Source organism: Centrocercus urophasianus, unplaced genomic scaffold, assembly GCF_019232065.1.
Source record: "Centrocercus urophasianus isolate 14NV4802_14NV808 unplaced genomic scaffold, USGS_Curo_1.0 seq_17, whole genome shotgun sequence".
NCBI lineage: Eukaryota > Metazoa > Chordata > Aves > Galliformes > Phasianidae > Centrocercus > Centrocercus urophasianus.
Genome location: NW_024884722.1, coordinates 27218077 through 27231453, shown reverse-complemented (window position 1 = coordinate 27231453; position 13377 = coordinate 27218077). Strand labels below are relative to the sequence as shown.

General features: G+C 42.3%; 1 protein-coding gene across 8 annotated transcripts in view; it reads right to left on the bottom strand.

Moving 5' to 3' along the window:
* ANK3 (ankyrin 3) overlaps window positions 1-13377 on the bottom strand; it is a 344064-nt gene that overhangs the window by 75791 nt on the left and 254896 nt on the right. For 7 of the 8 annotated variants that reach the window (XM_042817687.1, XM_042817684.1, XM_042817681.1 and 4 more), the window contains exons 19-23: window positions 9089-9187; window positions 8901-8999; window positions 8417-8512; window positions 5433-5505; window positions 5177-5239 (exon numbers count right to left, since the gene is read on the bottom strand). In XM_042817687.1, coding sequence (XP_042673621.1) covers window positions 5177-5239; window positions 5433-5505; window positions 8417-8512; window positions 8901-8999; window positions 9089-9187 — 430 coding nt within the window. Of the gene's footprint in view, window positions 1-336; window positions 760-5176; window positions 5240-5432; window positions 5506-8416; window positions 8513-8900; window positions 9000-9088; window positions 9188-13377 lie in introns of those variants that run through there. The other variant, XM_042817686.1, reaches the window with a different exon arrangement.

The window sequence follows — 13377 nt, the reverse complement described above, 5'->3', positions numbered from 1 at the left end:
CTTACACAGCGGGTTTACAAAACTCGGGCTCCGCAAGCCCAGTCCGTCCCCAGTCCCATTCACGGCGCTACACGGCTTTCCATTCACTTCGCTCAGGAAACCACCGCGAGCGCAGCTTCAAACCAACAATCGGGTCTAAAAATACCCCTTCGGCCACTGCTCCGCGAACGGCAAACAAACACACCAACTTTCCCCACCAACCCGACAACAACGCTTATTTTAAGCACGAGTTTCTAAGCTAAAGTAGTCAGCGCGTACCACAAAACATTACGAAAAACAAAAACATAAACATAAGCATGAACGTTATAGATTAAATTAAACTTTAAAAGATCTTACTGTTTTGGAAAGCCATTTCCACAGCCTGGTCTATAAGGTTTTTCCCTGGTGTTTCCAAGAATTCCTATTAGTCCTATTAGTCCTTAAGCAGTGATTTAGAGTTAATCTCCAAACCAGCACCAGCAAACTAATCCCTGGGGGTCATATTCGCTTTCCACACAACAACCGAGATCTTCTTAACATCCTGATCTCTTCGTATGTATTTTACGACATGTGCATCTTTGTCCTCTCGATTCGGATCAAACTTCTTTCCAAGTATGAAACAAAACGAAAAGTAATGACTACAGTTTAAAAAAAAAAAAAATCCCTTTTTAATCACTCTGCAGACATCCCTTTAAAGCTTCTGCTGATTGGATTACAGCCTCCCTTGGCAAGCCCCTTGACTGGTGACATAAATGCAGGCACTCGAGCTATTTGTATGTAAATCGGGGTGCTGCGAGGGTGTAGTTTTGCTGTAATTCGATACCGGGGCCGAGCGGGAGCGCGGGGCGGTAGGGAAAGGCGCAGCGCTCCGCCCGCCCTCCCGGGGCCGCCTCCTGCGCCCGGGGCCGCGCCGCTCCGCATGTGTTCGGGGAGCGGCCGCCAGGTGAGAGCTGCTGCATGGAGAGCCTCCGGGGGCCGGGGCGAGAGAGAACTAGAGGCGGCTCCGAGCGGTGATAAACAGAGCGGTAACATTTGGAAGCTCCCGCCCTTCCGACGTGCGGAGACGAACGCTGTGCCGCTGTCACGAAGCTCGAGTCTGCCAGTTGGGCTGCAGAAGGCGTGAGGTGTTAGGGAGCTCTGCAGCCAGGATGGCTCTGATGAAACGCTCATCAAAGGAAAAGCTGCAGCTAGGAGTGGTTGTTTCAAAGGATTCCACACGCTGTGGGGTGATCGTGGGAGGCTCCAGCGGAATGGGTGGTGCGCGGTTCAGCAGTCCCGCTCCGGTTAGTTAGGTACTGCAGCCTAATCCTTCTCCTTTTGGGAAATGAGCATGGAGTGTTGCAGCACGCTGTACTGCTGCACAGATGTCCCACAGACAAAGTGGGACATCAATACTGTTCAGTGTTGAGTGAGGCACTGATTAAAAAACAATGAAAAAAGAGAATACTGCATTGCTTTGTTGCAGTTGCTATCCTTCCTTTCTGCTTTCCTCCACCATCTGCTGTGTTGAAGCAAGGTATTCCTGTAAACAGCGGGGAAACACGGCCATGGGCAGTCTAGGAAACCATTCAAAACCACGGACAAATGACAGCCACAGGTCAAAGCAAAGGTCCATCTGCCCAAGAACATCCTGCTCTGATGGCAGGCAAACTTCACAGAAGAAGTGAAGAAGAGGAAAGGGTGGAAGTCCTCCAGGACATTTCTCTAGCCGGCAGCTAGTGCAAACGCAGATTTTTCTGAGAGAGGTTGGTATTGTCACAAAAGGCTTTTTTTTTTTTTTATCATTCCATTTACATTTGGAACCTGCGTAGACTTCTTGCATTCTCCAAAGCAAGGACGTGTGCAGGGGTCCCACACTGCAAGCAGCTCTTGCACTAAGAGCAGTCCCTTTCACTTAGGCTGAACCTACACCTCGCTGGTCTCACCTGTGCATCCTGTTTGTGGACTTCAGGGGACGCAGCAAGCAGCCCATTCGCCACTCCCTTTGCCACCCACTACCCCACATGTTCTAGCTCATCCCTCAAGATTTTCTTCTGTGATAGATAATCCTGCTCTCTTTACTGTCCTCTTCCCTAGAAGCTTTTCTGTATCTCTGATCACCTTTGTCATCTATTCCAAGGCTTTCCCCATTTTCCTGATTCCTCAGAGCCCGTTCATACAGCTGGGAACTGCAAAACTACAGCGCCTGAGCTCTTTTTAGAGGCCAGGGACAAACATGGCTCACTGGCAGCAGGAGTGAAGGGATCATATGGCTTGTCCCAAGCTACATTTCATTATAGCTTGGGATCCAAACAGACATTTGTCATTGGCTTTGCTTTTGCCACTCCCTCATCACAGCCTGTCCAGAGCTGTCTGGTGGCAGAGCAGGACGCTTCTGGTTTTAGCCAAGGTTTTGGAGAAAAGCCAGGATCAAACCACTGAAACTTTTGCTGATCTGTATAAATGTATCTAGATAGTCTCAGAAAACTCCTGAGTGTAAAAATATAATAAATTCATCCCTCCTAAAATCACTGAAACAGACTGTAATTCCTGAGAATGTCCTGACCTGTCTTAAAGGCTCTCATTTCCGTAACCCAGCACCAGCTCTGGGATCAGGCCGTGTGCCCTCACTTCCTCCTCGGGCACCTGCCTAATCTGCCAGAGATGGATTAGCATGATACTTACTCCTACAGAGAGAGGAATATCCATTAAATGGGTTTAAAACAGTGTCCTTATTTACACCAAAAAAGAGTTACCAACTGAAGACCAAATTAAAAAAAAAAAAATTAAAGCTCAGCACTACATGTGCCTTCTAAATTTTCAACATTTAAACTATTGTTGGGTTTTTGTTTTGGCCATTTCTCTTTTGTGGTAAAGCAGTTTCCCAGCACGTAACCTCATTTGGCCAAGCTTTCCAGAGCACTCTAGGAAAATGAGTCCCTTCTCGTTTGGGGCAACTGCAAACCAAACTCTCCACTGCAGGGAAATTACACCATTTCTGATTAAGTGCTTATTTAGTAGACACAGCAAGCAGCAAATAGAAGGAAGCAGTTTCCTGACACACTTGTCTCTGAGCTCTGAAACTAGTTTCAGCTTCAAGCTTTCAGTTGCTCTTAGGACAGAAACCTTGAGGTTTTCTGAATAATGAGAAATTATGGGGCAAATTTTGCACTGAATGGTTTGGCTGATGACCTGAATATGAAGTAAGGGAGAGCTCAGGTTTGGGACATACATTTGTGTCCATCTCTCATCTGGAAATCTATTCCCTGGCTATGAGATTTGTGATTTCCACCCTGAAGGAACACACTGTCAGCACCCAGCAGTTGCGGGAAAGGGCATCAATATCCTGTCTGCAAGGACGCACAAGGCAGAAGAAAGAGACAGGACAGTGGTTACTGCCTCAAAGCCTGTAATTCCTCACCTTTGCATACTGCAGTGCTCCAGCATGGATTAATAAAATACCTATTATGTGATTTGAGAGTTCCAGTTCAGCAGTAGGCTTTGAAAACAACCTTGTTACATGTAAGCCAGCCTCTTAGCTCTCCTAGTAACAGCATGGTTGCAGAATACACTCTTTAGGTAAGGAATTGATTAGATTACCCCATATCCTTAATATTTATTTTTCCCTGAAATGAGAGTTTGTGACTACAAAAACCTCCCACAGATCTCTCACTTCCCTTCAGTTCTGCATTTGGCCATTAGAAGTGATTCCATACGTGGAGGACACATTTAACATCTTAGATCTAATATTCTGACCCTACACAGGCATTTCTCATCTGCAGCAAACCTCACGCTGTGCCATGGGCTAAGGCAGCTGTTGCTGCTCTATTAACTAACTATTAGGCATCTGCATTCCAGCCAGTTACAACAATGCGGTATTTTGAGCAGTACAATAGCCCAGAAGAGTTACTTGGAAAGCACAGGTGCACAGTAAGAACGTGATCTATTTAAGAATGCAAATATAGGAACACTGACAAACTGAAAACAAAAGCCTCAGTGAATGAACTGAACAAGAGCTGCACACAGTGAGCTCCTCTTGCAGCTTTTACACCATACTGCTTAAGTGCTATAAACATGTAAACACATCACTTGGTGCAAAGAAAGAGGCTGACTACACAGCCACAAGCTAACTGGACCCAGTCACTTCTCTCCCCACTGGAGAAGGAAAATCTGCAGCTCTAATGCAAGTGACCAAATACACACATAAAAGCCCCCAGGGTGCTGCCATCATTCCCTTCCTCAACACAAGACCTTCCTGTCTCTGAGTGTGACATGGGAACGTAATCCCACTGTGGCCTCTGGAAACCTGCAGTTCCTGGTGGGACTCACACAGGCTCCTGCACATCCGCACCACGGAAGGTCTGACCTAGCAGGGGATGTTGGTTTGGAGGAAAGCAGCTACCAAATGAGTTCCAGATACTTAACAGACCACTGAAACTGTGTCAGCCCAGCCAGACACTGAGGAGTGAGCTGTGATGGGCAAGCTGCTGCTGTGAGCAGCTTAAATCTCATCCAGAGGCACTGAGAAGACATGGCTTATTGCCCCACTCATGAACTACACATCACCTTGCAGAATGATACAGAATACAGAAATCCCAGCTACAAGAGTACATCATTAATCCCAAGAAACACAACTTGCTGAGTTCAGCGCAGCATCCCTTTTGCTTAGGACAAAAGTAATCCATTGTGGTTTTGCTGAACATTATGATTAAAATACAGTCTTGTTTTAAACCCTAAAAATATTTCTACACTAGAGTTGACAATCAATATAAATCAATAATTCCATAGCTGAACACACAAAAGATTAAAAACAAAAACGAAAAAAAACACCCATCCTTTTGTCCTTCACTTTTACTATCAGCTATTTCTTTTAAAGTACTTTGATATTTGACCCTTTTGTCTGATATTTTTTAGTTGCAATAATAAACTAATTCTTTACTTTATAGAAGCAGCAGCAAAAGGACCCTTCCAGGAAAAATGGAGGTAATTTCATTTAGAAATTAGTAGTAAGACATTCAGAAAAAAAAAAAAAAAAAAAAAAAAAAAAAGATTATCATTAACAGCTTGAAGAGTTTTTGAAAGCATTCTAAACTGTAAAGCAGAAGTTGTTGTTAGTAGGATGAGAAGAAGATTATCAGAAAGGATTAATTTCCAGTAAGACATAGTAAAAGGAAGAGGCTTAGTTAAATATCACTGCAACACAAAAATGTACAAATACCTTCTTCAACATCTGACAAATATTCAGCATCACTGAGTATTTCAGGGGCATTGGCTTTACGAACTGCATGATTTAAATAAACAAAAGAATTAAATAAAAGCATAGACGTTCAATGAATCAATAAATCAATGTAAAACAATAACGTATGTGCAGAGAGCATATCCAACTAGTACTTTAAAAAAAAGCAAACAAAAAACAAGGCTTCTTACAATAAAAGACTGAAAAATAAGTGAGAAGGTTTCTTATTATTTAATACCTTCATCGTCAGACATATCAAGAACTTCATTCATGGTTTCAGGTACATTCATTTTGTGCTTCTCTGTAACAGTCTGTCAAAGAAAAAAAATCAATTCAGGATGTATTTTTATCTACATTTAGCAAAACTCTTGTTTGGATTCTTTTCAACTTTTTTATTCCCCGGCTTTCCATCGATGAATATAACTACACGCTGAAAAAGACTATACTGAAATAATACAGAAATAAACAATATTACCTTTAAGAAAGTTAAGGGTATTTATAAGAACTCTCTGAAAAGTCATCTAAATTTTAAGCAGGAGAGTGTCATCTATATTTAAACTATACTAACATTCATTCCGAGGGATGTGCTTCTCCTTTTTCAGCAGAAAAATCATAGAATTGTGAAATCTTTAAGGTTGGAAAAGGCCCTTAACATCATCAAATCCAACTATGTTAGAATAAGCTTGCTCTCAAATTACATGTGAAATTTTTCAGAGGTTCCTCTACAAGAATTGTGTTTTTTCCACACGTGAAAACAACTGTAACTACATGCAAGCTAAATAAAACCCATTACAGAATGTGTTTTAACAAAGATGCCGTTGATTTTCATCATTATACTTATGTTGATTCAGGGCCAAGATAAAGATTAAAAAAAAAAAAAAAATTAAAAGCAGAAAAAAGATATCCTGAATGCCTCAAAGCCGCTACTAGAATACCTGTGTATCCCACAAAATACACAGCCATGTACATGGTACTCTCCAGCTTGAACAGAGTGCAGTAAGCACTTTGGTAAAGTTTTAGGTCACACACGAGATGCTCCAGAGATAGAGCTCGTGGAGTGGAGTTCAAAAAATAAGAATCTAAAGTACTCCCAACCCCTCCCCTAAAGCAGGTTCCCTAGGGTAAGTTACACAGAAAAGCATGGAGGTGGGTTTTGAATATCTCTAGAGGAGACTCGACCACCTCTTTGCAGCCTATTCCAGTGCTCTGTTACCCTCACAGTAAAGAACTTTTCCCTTGTGTTCATATGGTACTTTCTATGTTTCAGTTTGTGCCCAGTGCCCCTTGTCCTGTCTCTAGACAACACTGAAAAGAGCCTGGCACCATCCTCTTGACTCCTGTCCTTTAAATATTTATAACCATTGATAAGATACCCTCTTAGTATTCTCCAGAGAGCATATCCATCTCCAGGCTGTATAGTCCTAGGTCTCAGCCTTTCCTCATAAGGGAGATGCTCCAGGCCACTAATAATCTTCATGGCCCTCCGCCTGAGTCTCTCTACGAGATCCCTGTGTCTTCCTTGACCCAAGAAGCACAGAACTGGACACTGCACTCTGGATGTGGCACTCCAGGATACCATTAGTCTTCTCAGCTACAAGAGTGCACCGCTGGCTCATGATCAACCTGCTGTCCACCAGGACACACAAGCCCTGCTCCACCAAGCTCCTTTCTAGCAGGTCATCCCTGAACCTATACTGATGCATACAGTTACTCCTCCCCAGGGACAGGACCCTACACTTGCCCTTGTTTGTGTTTTTAATCACTATCACTTCTCATTCTTCATATACAAATAAGAAATCATTAACAAGATCAGGTCAAAACAGCTTTTCTATCTTCACCTATTTACAAATATTTTGGGTTTTCTCTTGCCTCATAATTACTCATATCACAGTTCACCTTTCTTGAGCTACTGCCATTCCGTTGAAATAGCAGAAGATTGCCTGTATGCTCAAACATCACAAAACCAATAAAAAGCTTCAGAGTTCTTTCATTTCATGGTATTCTCTTTTTAGGTTTTTAACACATTGCTGTTAAGCTAGCAAAATCACAGGATTTTTTCAGTCATAAACAGACTTTCAGTAAAGAATAACAAATCACAGTAAAACTAGCTATGCTCATCCTGGTTTCATTAAACTTACTTCAGGGAGTTATTTAGCCACACGCCCCCAAAAATAGCTATCTGAGTTTTTAAGATACTCAGCTGTAAATCAGATCTCATGTTTAGGTTTCCACAGTCTATCAAGTACACACTTGTGACTGATAAACAGCCTATTTCAGTTTTTGTGGAAATTATTTCTGTGCTTGTCTTCAGCGTAGGTACTCGCAGATTGTAGTACAGGCTGCTCAGCATCTAACATTTCCTCTAAAACAATTCACAGCCTGATCATTAAGTTGAACTAAAAATTGCTCGTCATCTCAACTGTATTGCAACCACCTGCTTGCACTGACAGACCACACAAATGTGTGATGACAAAACATGGAATGTACAATAACTGTTTTCAGTTTCCTATAAGGTTAAAAATGCATACATGCATATGACTCCCCTTTTAAGCGCTAAAAGGCTGCAAAAAGGAAAAAGTCAATTATGAGCTGGTGCTCTGAATTTATGTTCTTAATGCTCTGTTTTTGCTTTACTTCTATGGTTGTTCATGGAGGCTCCGCATTTTACAAGAACAGTCTTCATTAGGCACTTTGCCATAAGATCTTTGAGAAATATCTTGAATTCCGGTAATTGCCAATTTTTGATAGGCATTATCTGACTACTTTCTTTAATCTTCTCTGGCTAACATACAACAGCAAGCCTTCTTGAGAGACAAGACAGATGAGGTGGAGTTCAAGGATATGTCAGCTGGGGTTGCAGACACTCGCTGCATGTATAAGATACTGTTAGCCATCTTTCAGAAGCCACCAGAAAGAAGCTTCTATGAATGTATTTGCCACTACAAATCAGTTTGCATTCGTGTCATTTATGCAATAAGCAAAGTATGCTATATGCTATGAAAAACAGGCCAGCTATGACTAGCCCTTTACAAAATTGGCACCTTTACAGTGCCATTTTCTGCTTGGTTTCTGCCTACATCTGACTTAATATCTACTTTATAGTGCTAAAAGGAGCTAGGTAGAAATTAAACTGAAATCTCAGTAGACATCTAGCTAAACAAAGATGAACATGCTGGCTTAGCAAAAATCCTTCCTTCCACTACTGAAATAAACTGTACTTACAATTGTAGTCATGGTCTCCTCTGTCACCACCTTTAATGTGTCAACAACTGAAATGTAGCCAAGTCGCTTTGCAATGGCGAGGGCAGTATTTCCATTCTAGCAATTGAAAAAATTGTATGAAAAGCTGAATGCTGGAAGCGTACAAATTGCTAGTTAGAGAAAAATGCATAATAATGAAATACACAAATGTTTGCATATTGGTGACTGATATAGATTTTGGGTAGTAGAATATGTAACCATAAGAGTTTAAGTCTACAGAAATTGGATGAAAAAGAAAACATTGTGCAGATGTTTGCTGTTCTGGTTTTGGAAGAGACAATGGAGGACACAGAACACAGAGGCGATTGGAATAGCCTTCCTCTGCTCTTTTCCTCCCCCTCGTCACATTTTTTTTTGTCATTTCCTGTACTCAAACACAGCAGGGACACAATGCTTCATGCAGGGTGGAATGACCGAGACTGAGCGGTGGCTTCTTGGCACTTACCACAGTGAGCTCATTGGGCGCTGCACCGTGCTGGAGCAGAACATTGATGATGTGGGTGTGCCCCTGCTGTGCAGCCTGGTGCAGCGGCGTGTACCCGTTCTGCAGGCACAAGGAAAGGGAAAGACTGTGGTGGACACAGCAAACTTGCTGCCTCCAAAGAAAGAGTGAAGCAGAGGCGGAAAACTCACCTTCGTTTTGGCATTGATTTTTGCAGAATGTTGCAGAAGGAAATTAACAATCTTTATGTTTCCGTAGTGGCAGCCAACATGCAGGGGAGTATATCCCATCTAGAATGGACATAAGAAAATATGAATAGTCCCATGCATCCCATGAGAAAAAATAACAGACATGTAGCAGCAAAAATCCTGTCAAGTTTTATTTCTTCAGTCTATGTGGGGAAAAAAAAAAAACAACAAAACAAACACAGCAACTTTGGAAAAATGCCTCTCACTAATGCCATTTTAAGTTCCATTCTTCATAAACATCTCTGCCTGCCTTGTACTTCGGTAGTCTTCAACATATGCAACACTCATTAACTATTTGCTTTCACCTGCAACACTCAGATCATCAGGTCTCTGAGATGATCCTGTTTTTTTCAATGAATGTGTGTATACTACCCTGCACAGTGAGGTTCACATGTTTGACTGGTGTTCCTACAGTGTGATGACAAACTAGTAGTAGCAACTTACTAAAAAAACTAAGTATGCTGAGGTCTGCCTCAGCTACAGAGCAATTTACAGTCCATCCATTCTGACAGAAATACCCAAAAGATAGATCAAAAACAGTGCAACAGATGCATCAGCTTTGTAAGAAAACACGAGACTACAGAAACTGGAACACTGACTTGTGAGTTAAGGCTTTAAGACAATAAAATCTGATTTTTTTGGTGTCTGGCCTAGTGTACCACAAACTGTAAGAAATTGCATTTCTTGGCAACTGCAAAGAGAAGAAAGTTGAATGTCCCTGCTATTTGGTTTCCATTATTAATAAATAGACTAAAATCATTTGTCAACTTTGAGAGACACCCATCAAATGCTCTAAACAAAACTAAATGACTTCTTATATTAAGTTTATATATCTTGGAAATTTTTCCAAAAAATGTTTAATAGAAGAAGAATATTACCTATCACTTAAAAACTAATAAACAAGAAAAGAAGCTACTTTAAGTGTTAACAACACAATAAAATAAAACAGAGGACCAAAGATTGAACAATTTGGAACTAGATCCAGAAGCCTAAACTTGTGGGCAGAAACACTGAAAGATGTGCTGGTCTTGCACTGACCCATGGATCTAACCAGTGTTCAAAAGCAGAAAAAGGGTCTTCACTTTTCTGCTGAGGAAAAAAATCTACTGCCCAGGAGGCACACAGAGAGTTAAAAGCTGCAGTCTGCCATCCTTCATTTATGCACACACCTCAGTGAGGTGGGGCAAGTTGAGACAACTGGGTCAAAAGCACTGAGGAAGGCAAGTCCAAGGTCTGCCTTGGGCTGGGGTTCAGGAGTCAGCCCTACACTACGCGTTCAAGTTGTGAGGTCAGAGCTACGTTCTCCTATGCAATCTTCTCTAGGGAATCTGCTTTAGCAGGAAGTTTGGACTAGATGATTTCCAAAGAACCCTTCCAACCTCTATGAATCTATGAAAGAAAGAAAACCCCTCAAAAAATTTCCACTGTAGGGAAGTTTCAATTGCCTGTGGGTTTAGATGCACCATTTTTTCATGACACTTTGACTCTGATGCTACTTCACACAAGGTTACCTATTTTCATCCATATCTGTACATGCTAGTAGATGGTAGCTATACCAGTTACTTTAAATTAGGGTGTGTACATTTCTTTCAGTTAATTACATACTGCCATCTAAAGAAATTTCTAGCTCTGACAACCAAGACGAGTTAATGATTGCAAGAAACAGTGACAGATTCAAATTCCACTGTTATCAGCAGAATGAATTTTTCCACTGACTTATATGAACGTTGGATCAGATGCCAAATGACTACAATGAACTTTTCCTCCTGAACAGTTGTGCAGTGGTAAAAGCCCAAATGCTAGTTAAAACAGTCATTGTGACGTGAACGCTGGAACATTGCCTTACAGTCACTGTTAACATAGGGCTGGCCTGAGAGCTTCCAAGCAGTGCCCAGGATCCAAGTGTGGCATGGTTCCCCGTAGAGTAGCTGCAGTCTTGAGACTTCAGTAGAAAGATGAGCACTCTCATACCAAGTACCTTAAACACAGCTTCTGTCACTCCTCTCCAACATTTCAAACAAATTCAGATTAAACAAACTATGAAACAATCAGTTCAAAAGAATGCAGTGAAACCTCCTCATATAAGAAACTTAACTCCCTTCTACCCCCTTCAAAATACAGGCCTATATAAAATCATACATTGTAAGACCAAACTGGAGAGATAAAAGCCAAAGTCAACGGCCACCTTCTGGGAACCCCCTGTTAATAACCCTAAAACATTAAAATCTGGAAAGAGCTGGAGAGCCAGGACAGCTGATCTCAACTCTCGCTTTGAAGTGATTGCTTTAAATACTGGAAGGCCATAATGAGATTGCCTCAAAAGCCTTCTCTTCTCCAGACCGAACAGCCTGTCTTCATAGGAGAGTTGCTCCAGTCCCTGGTCATCTTTGTGATCCTCTTTTGGACCCTCTCCCAAAGCTCAACATCTTTCCTTTGTCGGGGGCACTAGACTGGATATAATACTCCAAATGGGACTTCATGAGCGCAGAGGAGATAGGGACAACAACCTCTCTCTCCCCGCTGGCCACCCCTCTTTTGATGCAGCCCAGGATACTGTTGGTCTTGCAGGCTGCAAGTGCTCACTGCTGGTTTTTTTTTTTGTTGTTTGTTTTTTTTTTAATCTACCAGGACCCTTAAGTCCTCCTCAGCAGGGCTACTCTCAAGGAGATCTTCTCCCAGTCTGGGATATCTGGGATTGCCCCAGATCAAGTGCAAAACCTTGAACTTCACTTTGTTGAACCCCATTAGGTTCACATTGGCCCATCTTTCAAGTTTGTTATGGTCCCTCTGGATGACATCTTTTCCTTCTGCTGTATTAACTGCACCACTCAGCTTGGTCTGCAAGTCACTTTCTGCAAATGTGCTGACGATGCACTTAATGCCATCATCTATATCACTGCTAAAGAGTACCAGTCCCAAAACAGACCCCTGGAGGATTACCACTCATCAATGACCTCCACCTGAACACAGAGCCACAGATCACTACCCTCTGGCTGTGACCTTCCAACCAGTTCCTTATCCACCAAATAGTCCACCATTTAAATCCACGTCTTCAAATTTAGAGACAAGCATGTGGTGGGGGATCATGTCAAAAGCACTGCAAAATCTAGGCAAATGACAGCATTAGCCTTGCCTTTGTACACTGATGCCATCACTTCATTACAGAAGGCCACTAGATTGGTCAGGCACAATCTTCCCTTGGTGGAGCCATGCTGGCTGGTATTGAATCACCTGCTCAACCTTCACGTGCCTTAACATGCCTTCCAGAAGGATCTGTTACATGATCTTGGACATGGACACAGAGACTCAGAGGCTCAACAGCCTATAGTTCCCAGGGTTTTCCTTCCCCCTTTCTTATAAATGGAAGTTATGTTTCTCTTCTTCCAGTCTCCAAGGACTTTGCCTGACAGCCATGACTTCTCAAATATGATGGAGAGCAGCCTGGCAACCGCAGTCAGCACCCTTAGGATCCTGGGATGCATGCTGTCCAGCCCCATGGACTTGTACACATTCAGTCTCGTGAGGTGGTCTCAGAATTGCTCTGCTTGTAGAGTGGGGTAGAGTTGCTCTCCCAGTTCCCTCCAAGAACTGGGAGATCAGGGATCTGGAAAAGGTGCAAATCCCAGCTGCTAGTGAAGACTGAGATAAAGAACTCATTGAGCACCTCAGGCTTTTCTGTATTTGTAGTAGAGAGTTCTCCTTTCACATTTGTCAGAGATGGTATGCTCTCTTTGGCCTATATCTTCTGACCAGTGTACCTATAGAACCCCTTCTTGTTATTAACATCTATCACCAAGTTTAGATCCATCTGCGTCCTGTCTTTCCTAATCCCATCTTTGCATGTCTGGACAGCATTCCTGTATTCTTCCCAGGTGACACATCCTTGTTTCTACTGCCTATACATGCCCTTCTTTTCCTGCAATTTGACCAGCAGGTCCTTGCCAAGACATGCTATTTTCCTGCCTCCTTTCTAATTTTAAGGGATGGAAAGCTCATGTGCTTGCAGGAATACATCCTTAAAGAGTAGCCAGCTTTACTCCACTCCTTTGTCTCTAAGGACAAAGGGATGTGAAGTCTTTATAACATTTTTTTAGTTTTCTGGTAGCAGCTTTGTGTGACCCACGTTGAAAGACTGGAAGGGAATAGTAGTTGCGTGGTTTCATCATACCCGATATCCTCTTCTTGATGCACAAAATGTGGGTCCCTAGCTAGCAGCAAACCTCTCTAGAGAG